The following is a 15,217-nucleotide window of genomic DNA, read 5'->3' as shown; positions in this document are numbered from 1 at the left end:
TTTATAATAGCAGTTATACCCCAGTGTGTCTGCGGCACTTATTTTGGATATGGTCTTAATGAATTTGGCTCCAATTGCTTTACATATCTCAAGAGTGACCCCTATACATAATACATTGAATAACGATTTAGTGGAAGTAGACATTTCTCTATATTACAAAAGCTCCCTTAAGCCCGATACCATGCAACACCACTCGAGATATACGGAAACATGGGATAACGGGCGAAGTGTTGGCTATGATCATTTAGCGGCCACCCTTGCCCTTCTTTGAAGCCTTCTTCTTGTTCTTGAGACTCTTCATCTGGGCAGCCCGCTCGGCCCTAGCCTGTCTCTTCCTCCATGCCAACCAACGATTCTTGGGGTTGTACGGTTTCGCTGTAATCCCGGCCTTCTCAGCTGCTCGACCAATCTGCCAGTTCGCCTCACGGTACATGTAACCGGGACGCAGCTGGGAGCCTGAATCGGCGTTCACAGCCTCCACGCTAGACACCATAGTGCCATTGTCAATAGTGGCAACAAGATCCGACTGTCCAGCAATCGGCGTAGGGGCGTCATCGATGCGAGGGACAGCGACCCTATTCAGTTTCCGTCTGGTCGGGGCATTCCGCGGCGTAGGCAATTTGCCGTCTTTCTCAAAGCAGACGCCGATGTACTTCCGGTCAGGGTGCCGTTCAGGATCCAAGTAGTATCGCACATATCCTGCCTCGGTGGCATAGATGGTATGATCCCTGCCTACCGCGCAATTCTCGCCTGGAAACCATTTCGTTCCACGCTGACGGAAAATGATACAACCCGGAACGACGTATTCACCGGTAGTCCGTTTCGCACCGAGACGCTTTCCCGCAGGGTCACGGGAATGTCGATTCGCCGTACCCTGGGTGGCGTGGGAGGCATGACGGACTTGAGAGAAGGGGAGGAGGCGGTTCAAGAATGGTGTCGATGCGGAGGTGTTGGTTCGTGAGAGTATTGATGGTGGTGGTGGTAGTCGGGAGATTGGCTGTGTTGAGCGGAGCGTTGGCACAATCGCTCTCTCCACTACCCGGAGGGGTGCCAGTAGTCTTTGTTGTAACATGTTGATTAGCAAGGGACGGGCGACTCCCTAATGTTCCTGGATGTTGGACGGAGTTGATCGCGGTTTCCTATGGTGACTTTTTTCGCGGCGGCCAGCCTGGGTCTTGGCAGGTCACGTGTGTTTGCGAGAGTTGGCTTCATTGCATACAAATTACACAAGTTACTTTGAACGGTGACATGTTGCTTACATTGGGTAAGGCATAGTATCGCTTCAGCCAATAACCTCGGAGGCTCATATATCAGGCTCTACTTGCAATGCTGCAGTTCTGGATCCGGAGCTTTGGAGCTTTGCTCCTTCTGGCCTCCGTGGCCCACGCTCAGTTCCAGTTCTTTGAGCATATGTTTGGCGGCGGACGTCAAGAACATCAGCAGCAAGCCGCTCAAAATGAGCCCAGCGATAGCTCACGATATCAGAACATGTGGGAATCAGGTACTTGATCATGACACCTCGCGCGCTATTCCATACACTCTAGATAATAGCTAACATGTTTCCACGCTTACAGCTCAATGCGACAAGTATCTATGTCCCGGCACACTTGCTTGCGTCCATTTTCCTCATCATTGCCCATGCGCACACCCCGATAGCGAAGACAAGATTGAACTCGGTGAAGGAAGCGCTGTCTGCATCTCGAAGGGAGGATTCCAGCCCGGCGAAGCGGCGCGCAAGATTGAATTGGCTCGGAAGGGCGTCTTGTGATGGATTCTTAACTTAGTATGCGCGATTGGACTAGGTTTATTTTATATTGTTCTTTGTGATATCAGTTCGAGTTGGTTATGATGCATGGCGCGAGGTGATATGGTGTCTTTGCATAATATCCATGGATTGTATAGCATGTGTAAACCCTCGGCGGTGCTTACAATGAGGATGATAACGCCGGAATTGACTGGCAAGGTCACATGGTGTTGTACTTTCGAAACATGCCCTTTCTATAAGTCAGTGGAAATACTAGTAATCCCGTTGCTTCTATTCCCATGCCGCGTAGAGGTAGGTAGATGCCATCTTTCTACTTGATTCTGCCCCTCCTTATCTCCGCTTAACTCCATTGACAAGTTCGTCATGGTCTCCGCCTGCTGCTTCTCTGCAGTATCTCAACAACATCCCGCCATCCATTGCGGTCCTCTGCAATATAGTCCCGCTTTACTCTGAGTTGACCTACTCTATACTAGCTGTTATCTTCACCCCAGACATGTGGAGTGCCAGACTCCAACTACAGCCGGTGCGTTGGCTTAAAGGTCCCGGCCGAGCACTGTCAAGTTCATTCACCCGAGGACGAGTTAGCTCTCGTGGCCCCCGGAATTCGATACGACGGCCAGAGCCCATCAGAAGGGACAATACACCCTCACAGCAACCGGAACCACCGAGTTCAGCGACAAACGATGCCAGTTCCCCAAATTCGAACTATGACCCCGCCCACAACACTCTACTCTCCCCTGTTCATATACCAGAAGATCCTCGTGGAGTATTAAAGGAAAACCACCCTGCAATCGGTATATTAGCAAATTCTGGCCTAGTTGTGCAGCGGCAGCTGGAGCTCATGAATGTTATGATGTGAGTGTTCTGGCGTACGAAAACGTCAGAAATCTACCGGCTAACTTGGCACTTCCTTTTTTTTCGCAGTGGGTTTGAACAAGCCAACAAGTATGTCATTATGGATGCGAATGGGCATCATATCGGGTACATGGCGGAGCAGGAGCGAGGAATGACCAACATGATGGCTCGACAGTGGTTCCGAACCCATAGGAGTTTTGTGACGCACGTTTTTGACAGGCACGAGAATGAGGTTCTGCGCGTAAGCCTTGAAAGCACCCTCTTCGCTTTCAGTGTAGCGCTGACATTATCTAGTTTCACCGACCATTCTCATGGATTAATTCCCGCATCCGCGTGTACGACCCTCTCGATGTTGCTAGAAATACCTACTCTTCTTCCACCTCTCTTCAAAACATTCAGTCGGGCTCGCTTATCCAGGCCACGGGGGATTCCAATGCCCGGGTGTCGTCACTAGGGCTGGATGAGATGCGCGTGATCGGCGAGGCCCAGCAGCAGTGGGCACCATTACGGCGGAAATACAACCTATTCATTTACCATCACTCCCCGACCCGCGCGACGGATATGGGCACCGTCTCCCAACCGCTTCGGCAGTCCGGTCTTTCCAACACCCAGGAGATGCAATTAACTCAAACGGCAGATGGTGGTCAAGCTATGGGTGAATTCAATCAGTTTGCCTACGTTGATGAGCCTTTTTTGTCGTGGGATTTTTCTCTTCGCTCAGCCAATGATCAACTCGTCGGATCCGTTAACCGTAACTTTTCTGGTTTCGCTCGAGAACTCTTCACAGACACTGGTGTATATGCTTTACGAATGGACTCGGCCGCCTTTAGCCCTGAACAGATACCTGCGCAAAACAATGCTGTTACTGGCATGACGCTCGACCAGCGCGCAGTCATGTTGGCTACTGCAGTAAGTATCGACTTCGACTACTTTAGTCGTCATAGTGGTACTGGTGGATTTGGTTTCATGCCTATCTGGATCCCCGGTGTTGGCGGAGAGGCTGCGGCTGGTGGTGCCGCTGCCGGCGAAGCTGGGGCTGTGGGTGAAGCGGCCGCAGGAACTCTCGGCCGGGCCGGTGCAGCTGGAGGAATGGCTGAGGGTGCAGCTGCAGGTGCCGCCGGTGCTGGAGCGATAGCCGGATATGACGCAATGTCTCGAGGCGCGATGGGAGAGCATCAGTCGCAGTCCGCTCCACCAGATCAACAAGTGCTCCCAAAAGACCAGCAGTCACCTACCTCCGGCCAAACAGGCCCTTATGGTGATGTTTGGGCAGATGAACCGCAAGACCCTTGGGCCCAGAGTCAAGAGGATCCATGGGTGGGAGACGATACCGAGGCAGGAGACGGTGACGATTATGATTGGTTTTAATCGTGTTTTGCAAGGCGTTTACTCTGGAGCGGTGGGTTGCAGGTTTACGGGAGTTCAATATGAGAAGCGTTGTTTGCTCGTATAGAGAAATACATTTGTATTATAATTAGGACATGGACAGACACTATCTCTCTCTTTTTTTTCTGTTTTTTCACATCTTGATGCAGCAATGCCGATCAATGAAAGCATAAATGCGGGCCGAACCCCTCGGCGATAAGCAGCGGCAATAACATGTGCGGCCTGGGGCATCAACCATCCTTTTTCCCTTCTGTCCAGTGGCAACTTCATTTTCCTCTATCTACTGCGCTGGGGTTGGAGCCGGGAAGATTTTCATCGCTTCATATTGCTACCGCGGGTTGTCCAAACAGAAAAGAGCAAAAATTCTATAAATCATCTTCAGTTGATAGCCTTCACTATTAAGGCCGCACTTGAACCCCACTCCGTTGTCTCCGCAAAACGCCTCACTACGAATAATACAACGCCAAACAATTCATTGATCTACGAAATCAACGTTCTTCTTTCCCTCTATATTCACACTCTTGCAACAGGACTAGGGAGCAATAATGTCCACCGTCGCGCAAAAACGTCTATTCCATGAGTACAAGAACCTCTCCACCAACCCACCAGACGGCATCACCGCGGGCCCGGTCACTGAAGATGACATGTTCCATTGGGAAGCCCTGATTGAGGGTCCACAAGGCACACCTTTTGAAGGTGGTGTTTTTGCTGCCGAGTTGAAGTTTCCAAAAGATTATCCGTTGAGTCCGCCGACGATGAAGTTTGTGGGTGGAGGCGTTTGGCATCCTAACGGTACTTCCCCCTGTTCTTATCTACGATGGCGCGGAGGTGGTTAACAGGAGATTTTGAGCTTTTGCTGATTATGTTTTGTCACTGGACAGTGTATCCCAATGGAACCGTGTGCATCTCCATTCTTCATCCTCCCGGCGATGATCCGAACCACTATGAGCATGCGTCGGAGCGGTGGTCACCTATCCAGAGCGTTGAGAAGATTCTTATCTCTGTCATGAGTATGCTTGCTGAGCCAAATGACGAGAGTCCTGCCAATGTTGAGGCGGCAAAAATGTGGAGAGAACGGAGGAGTGACTATGAGCGCAAGGTTCGTGATGAGGTACGCAAGGGCTTGGGACTGTAGGGGCGTTCGCCTATTTGCGGAGTTGGAATATGATGGAGAGGCGTGGTACCTCTTCAATTGTACCGAGCTTGTGCTTGTGGCAATTGCTCGCTGGTGGGCAGCATAGCTCGGTATGGATGCATGCATCTGTCTTTGGTTGGTGGTGGGGCCATGGCGTTTATGGTACATCATTACTGTTCAAGGCGCTTCTATCGGGGCCTGTTTTCACTCTTTCCTTGTTCTTGCGGGTCTTCTTCGGCAGAGCTGATAGAAAGTAAATATCTTGTTTGAATTATACATATATATGGGTAATCTCGTCCTAGTTATCCGATGGAGAGAAACCTGCCATCTTTTGATCAATCCATCCCTCCAGTCCTCCATCCCAATCATAAAGTATCTCGATCTCAGCTTTCAGGTTCAGCATGAGCATTTGTTGCAGCTCCGCACGCCATTCCAGTTCGGGTCCTTCGGCTGCCCATACAGGGCTGTTCGACAACATGGTCATGATCTTCTTTCTGTCGCGTGCCGTCAATCTAATCAAAGCCCCGTCGTCGTTGCTCGGTGCTCCAGATACGACATCGGACGTTCGGAGGCCCAACCAACAGAGACAAGGAATGTTCAATCTTCCATTCTGGTTCGTATGTGCCATTGAGCCGTACTTGTATGTTGACATAATAGCCATGCCGTCGGGGTCGCTGTCAACTAGACCATAGAAAGGTAGGATTTTGTCTGATCTACGGCTTTTATCATATATTTTTCGTAGGAAGGCTCTAGTTGAAAGGTCTGGGTAGCCTTTGCCCTAGTGGTTGTTGATTACTGGCCCAGTTATGCAGCTTAAGGAGGGCTTACAGTGATGAGAATCCCTCTTCCTGCGGCCGCTCTAGTATGATAATTACTTCTTGCAAGTCGACGGTATATGGCCTGTGTACTAGGTGAGTATTCGTAACGAGATTATGGGGCAATTGTAGCACCTCTTTCTCGATGATCAAGACCCAGCTAGCATCTGAGATGTCAATTTCACCGTTGTCTTGGGAACTTGGTACTAGACAGTCCTATCTAGATCAGTTGGGGCCTTTGACAAAGGGAGCGGAGTACTCTTCAAATCTGTATACCTTGTCAGGTAATCTAAGATCCATTGTCTCCCCATATTTGGTTAGAAGGCTACAATAGCCCGTCACAAGCCCTTTTGCAGCCGCTTCCTGTTGCATTGTCCAAGGCGTCAGACCGACAGGATCAATTCAAGTGTAGTTGTCGTAAAGGAAGCTCACATACAATATTCAATGCGGATCTGTCAACTCCGATGGTGTAGGCCAGATCATCGATGATTGCATCAACAACTTTCTGTGTCCCAAAGCAGACCGGGTCGCTGTAGTATATGTCTCTGCTTAGGCATCAGAAGGTGCGAAAAGCTTGGTGCGAATCGCAGACCTTTTAGAAACTAATAAACCTGTGTCAATAGCATCTGCAACGACTGCAAGAACTCGAAAGACAATGGCTATTGTCATAACGATCAGTACAAGGACCCTTGGTAGTGTTGCCAATAGAATGATGTATATACTGAATTTCCATGCCTCGAAGGCGTTTGCGCCGGGCCAGGAATAGGTGATATATGTGTCTGCTCCGTTGCTTTCAAGAGCTCTACTTGTGGGACTAATGAAAAGTGACACATTCCGTGATCTTCGTTTGAGTGTTATGGTTGGTCGGCCATCTGGTGTGGATAGTTCGTCAAGGGCAGATGCCAGAGTCTCGTTGACGTATCGCTTGACTAGTCGCAGGGAAGTTGACATATCATTGTCTTGAGGAAGGTCTAACTCCATGTACTCTAAAGCGTCTTCCATCGGATGCAAAGAATTCGAATATATGAGAATGCATGTTCGGAGAGAAGAGTAAAAGAGTGCAAGACACTAGACTAGGTGCGATGCAGCAACATGACATGATCATGTTGCAGTTTGTCGCAACGAAACCACTAAGTGCAATTCTAAGCAGATTGACTATTTCTAGGGCTTCTACTGAAAAGCGACAATGAATCAAGCCACGTAGATGTGTATACCGTATCAGTACATACAGTATTGAGTACTCGTATGATATCGATCAGTGCCTTGTGGTTCAGGCAGCAAGTGTCGCCCCTGATGACTAAGCCATCAATAGATCGACCAACCCCAGATCTATCAATCATTTGACATCTTTTCCCCCAATTCTCGTCCACTCCTTGCAATTGATTGCCAGACGGTACTGATCTCTCAGGTTTTGGTGGCTTCTTTCAGGCTAGCATATCCAAGCAAATACTGCCAGACGCACTCTAGCAGATATGGCCGATCCTATCGCCCCTTGGAGAACCGCGGCACAGGGCCATTTGACCGCCGATGCTAATGGAGATCCCAAAACAGACTACTCAAGGTGGAGATTGTTGGACGATGATGGTCGTCACACCTGGCATTACCTCGAATCCGATGAAGAGAATGCAAAATGGCCTCAATCCGTAGCTGACAAGTACTTCTTGGGACTCCCTACGGTATTGTTTTCCAACCCTCGTTGTCGTTGCCTCGGATGATCTTGTGACTCGTGATCCTGACTTCCCTGCAGGGACTTCCCAAGCTGCCACCTGCAAAGACGCCACTACAATGTGCAGAGAATGGTTTGGAATTCTTCTCTAAACTACAATTACCCCCAGGCAATTGGGCCTGTGAGTATGGTGGGCCGATGTTCCTGTTACCAGGACTCCTCATCACCTACTATGTAACCAACACTCCAATCCCTCCGGAGTATGCTACTGAGATCAAAAGGTATCTTTTCGCTCGTCAGCATCCCGAAGATGGAGGCTGGGGTCTCCACATCGAGGCCCATAGCTCCGTGTTTGGTACCTGTATGAATTATGTCGCGCTGCGCTTAATTGGTGTCAGTGAGGACGACCATCGAATGATCAAGGCCCGTGGGCTACTACATAAATTTGGCGGTGCCATTTATGGACCACATTGGGCAAAATTTTGGCTTAGCATTCTTGGAGTCATGGATTGGGACTGCGTCAACCCCGTTCCTCCCGAAATCTGGTCCGTTCTGCCCCCTTTTATCTCCTTTTTGGCTTCACCTCCAGTTGATGATTAGTCTACTTCGAGTACTGATATTTTACTTTAGGCTCCTTCCGGACTGGGTACCATTTGCCCCATGGCGGTGGTGGATTCATATTCGCCAGGTCTTTTTGCCCATGTCTTTCTTGTGGTCTAAGAAATTCACTCATCCACTGGATCCGCTTACCAAGCAGCTTCGAAGCGAGCTGTATACCGAGCCGTACGACTCAATTAACTTCGCAAAGCACCGTAATTCGATTCACAAGGCTGACAATTACTATCCGAAGACGTGGCTCTTGAATACGATCAACTCACTTTTGGTCAATGTCTGGAATCCCTACCTGCGGTTCCCCGCACTCGTGCGCCGTGCTGAAGAATGGACCTGGGAGTTGATTCGCATGGAAGACGAAAATACTGACTACGCAGGGCTTGGTCCTGTGAGCAACCCAATGAACATGGTTGCTTGTTATCTCCATGACGGTCCTGATAGCTATTCGGTCCGTCGTCATCGAGAGCGTCTAAATGATTATATGTGGGTGAAGAATGAAGGGATGTTGATGAACGGCACCAATGGTGTTCAGGCGTGGGATACATCCTTCATCACGCAAGCCATCGTCGTTGCAGGCTTTGCGGATGATCCTAAATGGCGACCCATGCTCACAAAAGCCTGGAATTCCTTGATGATCACCAGCTGCGGGAGAATGTACCTGACCAGGAGAAGTGCTACCGTCAGCACCGGAAGGGTGCATGGCCCTTCAGCAACAAAACTCAGGGCTACACAGTCAGCGACTGCACAGCCGAGGGCTTGCGGTCTAGTATTCAGCTCCAGGAAATCCACAACTATCCTAAATTGATATCTGTACAGCGCTTAAAGGATAGTGTTGACTGCTTGCTGCTCATGCAAAATCCTTCTGGCGGTTTTACAGAGTATGAGAACACCCGTGCATCGCCCAAGGTGGAGTGGCTGAATGCCGCTGAAGTTTTCGGTGGGATTATGATTGGTTACGACTATCCCGAATGTACCACTGCCTCCGTCACTGCGCTGTCTCTGTTCAGCAAGTTTTATCCCGATTACCGATCCGACGAGATTCTGGCGGCAAAAGAAAAAGCAGTCAAATACATCAAACGCGTGCAGAGATCGGATGGAAGCTGGTATGGATCTTGGGGCATCTGCTTCACCTACGCTGCCATGTTTGCCTTGGAAAGTCTCGCGAGTATTGGAGAGACCTATGAAAATAGCGATTATTCCCGTCGAGGTTGCGAGTTCCTCATTTCCAAGCAAAAGGAAGATGGAGGTTGGGGTGAATCTTACCTCAGCAGTGAGCGACATGTGTACACCCAACATGAGAAATCCCAAGTATGTCAGACTGCTTGGGCATGTCTTGCCCTGATGGAGGCAGGCTACCCGCACAAGGAGCCGCTTCGCAAGGCCATGAAACTTATGATGTCCCGTCAGCAACCCAATGGGGAGTGGCTGCAGGAAGCTATCGAGGGTGTTTTCAACCAATCTTGGTGAGTATTCTCTATCTGTGTCATAGAATAGTTGTGCTGACATGAGTTTAGTATGATTTCATACCCTAACTATAAGTTCTATTGGCCTATTCGCGCTTTGGGACTATACAGCAGGAAATTTGGCAACGAGGAGCTCCTGTAGAGTGGCTGGGCCTGCCCTATGAAGGGAAACAACCTGGCCAATGTTTTATTACATGTACAAATAGCTTTTAATTTTCAGTGGTAATGAACGATGACGAACAAGAAGACTTTCAATTTCATGTGACGTACATGTGACTGAGCTTGCGTCTGCTGACATAAGCCTTCCCCGCAATCTCCAACCCAAACAGAAAGAAAGAAACTGAAGGAAAAGTGATGGAAACATCCATTGAACCATACCATCGCCTCAGAATACAAATAAGTCTTTGTTCTTCTCTGCTATAACTTCTGCCCTCCTTCCTGCCTCAAGCCCCCGCGCCCCAGTGCTAGGCTTATCGTACATACATCAAGCTGCGGAGCTCATAGCTCCCACAAGATCCTAATATGAATTCCGCAACACAGGGCGACAAGGCCCTCGCGAGCTCCGACTTCCTTGGTGCTATCCGTTACTTCACACAAGCCCTGATCGAACTACCTCGTGCGCCGCCATACTACCTCAAACGATCGACCGCCTACTCTCGAGTCAAACCAGCAGATGGAGGCCCCCACTCCCAAGCAGCGCTGCGCGATGCGGAGATTGCTCTAACCCTAGCGCAGGAACGTGGAAAGAGGGAGTTAATCTTAGCTGCTCAGATGAGACGTGGTGTTGCATTATACCAGCTTGGAAAATATGGTGATGCGAGCTTTGTATTCGAGATCATCCAGGGGAAGACCGGCGCGGGCGCGGAGAATGCGGACAAATCAGACAGGATGAAGGATGCTATGGGTATGGCTGGTGGCGCTCGATCCGCATCAAAGAATGGGTATGAGCAGGAGTTGCCTATCTGGATACTCAAGGTCAAAAGCAAGCTTAAGAATTTGCCTGAGGGGGATGACAAGGCTGCTGTTACCATTGCGGAATATCCGAGTGGTGTACTAGTTCCGACCGAGAAGGAGCTTAAGAATCAGTTGGATACTCTCAAATCCGGAAAGCTCGGGGATAGCAGCGCCCAAAGTGAGCCTGCCGCAGCTAGCAAAACGGTCACAGGGGAAGCTTCGACGTCCAAAACGTCGGATGGCCCAAGTGGTGCGGCTGGAAGCGCCCCTTCTGCAGCTCCTTCCACTGTTCCTCCGTCTGAAAAGGTTCGGCATGAGTGGTATCAATCTAATGAGACCGTTGTTGTGACTCTCTACGTCAAAGGGGTACCCAAAGATCAAGTGGACATTGAATTAAAGGATGAATCGGTAGGGTCATCTACAGACGATCCTTCTCTTCCATGGATTCCAATCAATAATATGCTGACCATGCCTACCTACAGGTATCTCTCCAATTCCCTCTCCCATCTGGCGCTGAGTTTGATTTCACCCTTGATCCTTTGTTTGCGTCGGTCGACCCATCCTCTTCCAAGATCTCTGTCATGTCTACCAAGATTGAGCTTGTCTTAAAGAAACGTGCTCCTGGCCAGAAATGGAGTGCTCTAGAGGCCTCCGCAGGCGACATCAAGCTTTCTGGTCGTCAAGTTATCTCGGACCCAACTCCTGCCGGTAGTTCCGCTCCAGTATACCCATCTTCATCCCGCAAGGGACCCAAAGATTGGGACAAGTTGGCGTCGTCGCTCACAGCAAAGCCCAAGCCCAAAGACAAAGGCAAGGCCAAGGACGGAGAACCAACGGATTCAAAAGCAGACGATGCTGGAGACGAATCAGACGGTGCCGACTCAGTTGACTCCGACTTTGGCGGAGGTGACGCCGTCGATGCGTTCTTTAAGAAACTCTACGCCAACGCAGACGAGAATACCCGTCGGGCCATGAATAAAAGTTACTTTGAAAGTCAGGGCACGTCTCTAAGCACTAATTGGTCGGAAGTGAGCAAAGGAAAGGTGGAGCCTCGTCCACCAAGCGACTGATTGTAACACTACTGTATTTGGTTCGGAGTTCAGCTGGGTCTCCTCATATTTCCAGGTTAACTGACGATGAAAAGCACTAACGGCGTTGTGGCCATTGTCGCTTCTTGCGGTATCCTTCTTTATCTTCTTCTTCTGTTAGGATAGCGTTTAATTTCTTACATCAAACTATGCTGCAGCGATGACCCCCTGATAAGTAACGATCTGGTTGGATGCTACCCTTCATTCTATGTTTTGAGAGGCCAAAGTATCTGTATACACGAAGTTTAGAAAAAACCCCAAACGCCTCCCGCAACGAGAAAAGCATAGCCTGAAGCGCAAGACTAAGAAAGGAGAATAGCTGCCTTTTGAATCCCCTCTGTTCGTGACGCCACCCTTGAATTTCAGTCGAAGGCAAATAAGGCCAGAAAAAACCAAGGATGACAGAAAAAAATAAAATAGAAAAAGACCAGAGACATAGCATGGCTGCTTGTGGGAGTGAACGGAATCATCCCCTCAACGTTTCCTCGCTAGTTCCCTCAGCCTCGCCGTACCCATTATCTTGATACAAGAAGAATTGCGCAAAGATGACCATATCAAGGAACAGGGTTCCTAAGCTCCCGATCAACCAAGATAAGTTCACAAGTATATACCGACCATACAGGGCAGCAGCTTCGCCAGGTCGACATTGGCTGACCCTTCCTTGGGCGTACTCCCCCTTGCAGACCGGGGAGTAAGCAAGTATAGAAAGAACGTAAGTTAAGTTGCCAATACAAGCGAAGAGGAAGAATAACAGGGATACACCATCTGTGGACTTCCGTCGGTAGTTGAGTAAGATCTGGGGTAGGCGAGATCCAAGGTACAAGACTGCACATAGGTAGCCAAATACTTGACCCAGGGTATCGAAGGAGAGAGACCCGCTGTCATCCTGCTTATCTTCACCTTTTGATGATCCAGGGCTGACATACCAGCCAAGTACGCCGGCGGCGCAGACTAAGATAACGGCGGAGAGGTTGAATAGGGCGTTTTGGAGGGCGGAGACTCTGCGCGCAGGACGTGCCTCCTTCGCTGATGGTTCAACAAAAGGTGTTACGGGAGAGAGGTGTGTTCCATCCACGTTGGAGTGGAGAATATCCCTGAAGGAGGTTGCGGAGTGTCTCCTGTGATTTTGATGGTGTGGAGAGGACTGTTGACCGGACGGTCCTGACGTTGAGTGTCCGTTTCCCGTGTGCTCTTGAAGATGCGCCTGGTAGGAATGATCATTCGCCTTTGCGGATAGTAGAGCTGTTCGCTCTGATACCTTTCCAGGAAACGAAGGCTGGTCTTCGGCATCTGATTCCTGGAGGCGCGAGCTCGGTGGTGACGGTTCATCCCTCAGGGTGAATCCTCGATAGTAGAAACATTGGCCCAACAAGACAATATCGGCGAGTGTGTAGTACACAGCCAGGATGATCATCGTCGGCAGAACGCCTTGCAGGACAGCCCCGAGGATATTGAATACATCGCCCGCTAACCAGACAACAAGAAAGAGGAGTGACAAGCCATCTGCTGAGCCACGACGGAAATTCTCTATGATCTGGGGAGAAAATACAACAACCCAACACGCAATGGATATGGATCTAGTCAACATTAGTTACTTATCTTTTACACCTCCTCGCCCAGACACATACCCACAAATACCGCTGAGAGCTTCTAGATCTATATTACCAACTGGAGGTTGAAACATGTCTAACACAAGTAGAGGGACGAATTGGGTGGTCCACCCAGTTCGATCTTAGGCTACTGATGGTAAATAAAGAAAAATCTCGACTTTATCATGGAATTCCACAATTCTGTGAGGGCAACAAAGAGGGCTTGAAAACGATGACGCTCGAAGACTCTGTTCGGCGGTCACGTGGTTACAAATCCGGGGTAGTCGAGACTGCACAGACCACCTTTGTAATGGGAGGCAATTGAGACTCCTTTCACGAGTTAAACCCTGTTGATAGAGCATTGTATATGATATCATAGTTGTCGAGATGTAACTCAACAAGCATAGACACCCTGCATAAAAAACGTTACCTTCCGCTGCATGTCATGAAGACAAAGCCCTGATCAGGTGATTCTTTGCAGGATGAGTCAGCTACTATCAATGACGGCATTTGCGATCAGTGGCCAACCCAATGGGAAATCAAAGAGACCTACTGATATTGTCCCAATGGTACCCGATGGAGTTACAGTTGGTTGAGCAACTAACGGCAGTCTCTCTCAAACGTACACATTCTTTTTCTTTCATCAGTATCGGCCAACTATGCGGCTTCAATGACGACTCCGTCGATCAGAATCCCATTCACCGGCCGGCTGCCTCCACCAGTAATTGTGCCGCCGTCTGCTCGTACTGTTTCAGGAGCTATTGATGCTCTGTTGTCATTTTTGACTGCTGCTCCGTCACCCTACCTTCGTGGCGTTGACGTCGGGAGACATTCTCAGACTGTTCTCTTGACTGGTGCAGGAATCTCGGTGGCATCTGGCTTGTCTGATTATCGAGGAGAGAATGGCACATACGTCACAAACAAAACATATCGGCCTATTTATTTTCATGAATTTCTGACACGGCATGAGTTTCGCAAGAGATACTGGGCTAGAAGCTTTGTCGGCTGGCCAGGACTTGTGAAAGCAAAGCCCAACTCAACGCATTGGGCTATTAGGGACCTCAGCGCGAAGGGTTATCTCAGCTCCGTAGTAACACAAAATGTCGACTCTTTCCATCCAATAGCTCATCCGAAACTACCAACCATCGAACTTCATGGCTACTTAAGATCGGTCGTCTGTACCAGTTGTCACAATCAATTCCCTCGAGACGAATTCCAGAAGTCCCTTGAAAAACTTAATCCAGCCTGGGCAGAGTTTTTGGCCAAGATGGTTGACACAGGGGCTCTCAACACAAATAATCCTGAGGAACAGCGACGGAAAGGCCTTAAGCTTAACCCAGATGGAGATGTGGATTTAGCCGAGGCACCCTACTCTACGTTCCGATACCCAGCTTGTTCTACTTGTTTAGAGAAACCTCCTCGTCTCCGAGATGGCACGCCGGCTAGAGTCGAGGTAGAAAGCGACGGTGCATGGCTACCATCTTCGACTGCTGGCGTTCTCAAGCCTGCGGTCACTATGTTTGGGGAAAATATTCACCCAGCAGTGAAAACGGCTGCAGAAGAGGCAATTGATGATGCAGGAAGGCTTCTCATCCTTGGAAGCAGTCTTGCCACCTTTTCAGCATGGAGGTTGGTCGAACGAGCTCATAAAAGGGGTATGCCTATAGGCATCATCAATATTGGAGGGGTCCGAAACGAGTCGGTCCTCTTTGGTAAGATGGAGCCGGACGCCCCTCATATTCGTTGCAGTCTCAACTCCGATCTGATTTTGCCCCCTGTTGCTGCACAGCTTCCCTCTCTTACCCATGTGTGACATGATTTGGTCTGGATGTATTAAGGAATTTCCTGTGATGATAGAGTTGTATAGAACAGATAAAGTTGAGTGTGGT

At 49.4% G+C, this 15,217-nt stretch overlaps 8 protein-coding genes across 8 annotated transcripts; 5 read left to right on the top strand and 3 right to left on the bottom strand.

Annotated features, from left to right (window-relative positions):
- Positions 1 to 244: 244 nt before the first annotated feature.
- ANOM_002732 (mitochondrial 54S ribosomal protein bL27m) lies at positions 245 to 1,072 on the bottom strand (the record flags this gene model as incomplete). Its single annotated transcript, XM_015547989.1, has 1 exon — positions 245 to 1,072. The coding sequence occupies one exon, from the start codon at positions 1,070 to 1,072 to the stop codon at positions 245 to 247; it is 828 nt and encodes a 275-aa protein (XP_015409644.1).
- A 254-nt stretch (positions 1,073 to 1,326) lies between these two features.
- On the top strand, positions 1,327 to 3,988 carry ANOM_002731 (scramblase family protein; the record flags this gene model as incomplete). Its single annotated transcript, XM_015547988.1, has 5 exons — positions 1,327 to 1,501; positions 1,575 to 1,764; positions 2,123 to 2,620; positions 2,690 to 2,861; positions 2,915 to 3,988. 5 exons carry the CDS (start codon positions 1,327 to 1,329, stop codon positions 3,986 to 3,988), a joined length of 2,109 nt encoding a protein of 702 aa, XP_015409645.1.
- Positions 3,989 to 4,551: 563 nt separating this feature from the next.
- ANOM_002730 (E2 ubiquitin-conjugating protein UBC7) lies at positions 4,552 to 5,141 on the top strand (the record flags this gene model as incomplete). Its single annotated transcript, XM_015547987.1, has 2 exons — positions 4,552 to 4,798; positions 4,888 to 5,141. The coding sequence occupies 2 exons, from the start codon at positions 4,552 to 4,554 to the stop codon at positions 5,139 to 5,141; spliced, it is 501 nt and encodes a 166-aa protein (XP_015409666.1).
- A 298-nt stretch (positions 5,142 to 5,439) lies between these two features.
- Positions 5,440 to 6,937, bottom strand: ANOM_002729 (putative meiosis-specific topoisomerase Spo11; the record flags this gene model as incomplete). The annotated part of the gene is made up of 5 exons (XM_015547986.1): positions 5,440 to 5,854; positions 5,970 to 6,172; positions 6,233 to 6,319; positions 6,393 to 6,486; positions 6,549 to 6,937. 5 exons carry the CDS (start codon positions 6,935 to 6,937, stop codon positions 5,440 to 5,442), a joined length of 1,188 nt encoding a protein of 395 aa, XP_015409668.1.
- Positions 6,938 to 7,329: 392 nt separating this feature from the next.
- On the top strand, positions 7,330 to 9,839 carry ANOM_002728 (terpene cyclase/mutase family protein; the record flags this gene model as incomplete). Its single annotated transcript, XM_015547985.1, has 5 exons — positions 7,330 to 7,632; positions 7,704 to 8,167; positions 8,253 to 9,000; positions 9,051 to 9,697; positions 9,749 to 9,839. The coding sequence occupies exons 1-5, from the start codon at positions 7,429 to 7,431 to the stop codon at positions 9,837 to 9,839; spliced, it is 2,154 nt and encodes a 717-aa protein (XP_015409667.1). The 5' UTR covers positions 7,330 to 7,428.
- Positions 9,840 to 10,219: 380 nt separating this feature from the next.
- ANOM_002727 (co-chaperone SGT1) lies at positions 10,220 to 11,721 on the top strand (the record flags this gene model as incomplete). The annotated part of the gene is made up of 2 exons (XM_015547984.1): positions 10,220 to 11,059; positions 11,134 to 11,721. The coding sequence occupies 2 exons, from the start codon at positions 10,220 to 10,222 to the stop codon at positions 11,719 to 11,721; spliced, it is 1,428 nt and encodes a 475-aa protein (XP_015409671.1).
- Positions 11,722 to 12,205: 484 nt separating this feature from the next.
- Positions 12,206 to 13,492, bottom strand: ANOM_002726 (PQ-loop repeat-containing protein; the record flags this gene model as incomplete). The annotated part of the gene is made up of 2 exons (XM_015547983.1): positions 13,368 to 13,492; positions 12,206 to 13,316 (listed from the first exon to the last, which is right to left on the bottom strand). The coding sequence occupies exons 1-2, from the start codon at positions 13,421 to 13,423 to the stop codon at positions 12,206 to 12,208; spliced, it is 1,167 nt and encodes a 388-aa protein (XP_015409670.1). The 5' UTR covers positions 13,424 to 13,492.
- Positions 13,493 to 13,998: 506 nt separating this feature from the next.
- On the top strand, positions 13,999 to 15,141 carry ANOM_002725 (putative SIR2 family histone deacetylase; the record flags this gene model as incomplete). The annotated part of the gene is made up of 1 exon (XM_015547982.1): positions 13,999 to 15,141. One exon carries the CDS (start codon positions 13,999 to 14,001, stop codon positions 15,139 to 15,141), a length of 1,143 nt encoding a protein of 380 aa, XP_015409669.1.
- Between the last annotated feature and the right edge of the window lie 76 nt (positions 15,142 to 15,217).

Source organism: Aspergillus nomiae (genome assembly GCF_001204775.2).
Source record: "Aspergillus nomiae NRRL 13137 chromosome Unknown contig00046, whole genome shotgun sequence".
Classification (NCBI taxonomy): Eukaryota; Fungi; Ascomycota; class Eurotiomycetes; order Eurotiales; family Aspergillaceae; genus Aspergillus; species Aspergillus nomiae.
This window is presented reverse-complemented; position numbering and strand designations above follow the sequence as displayed.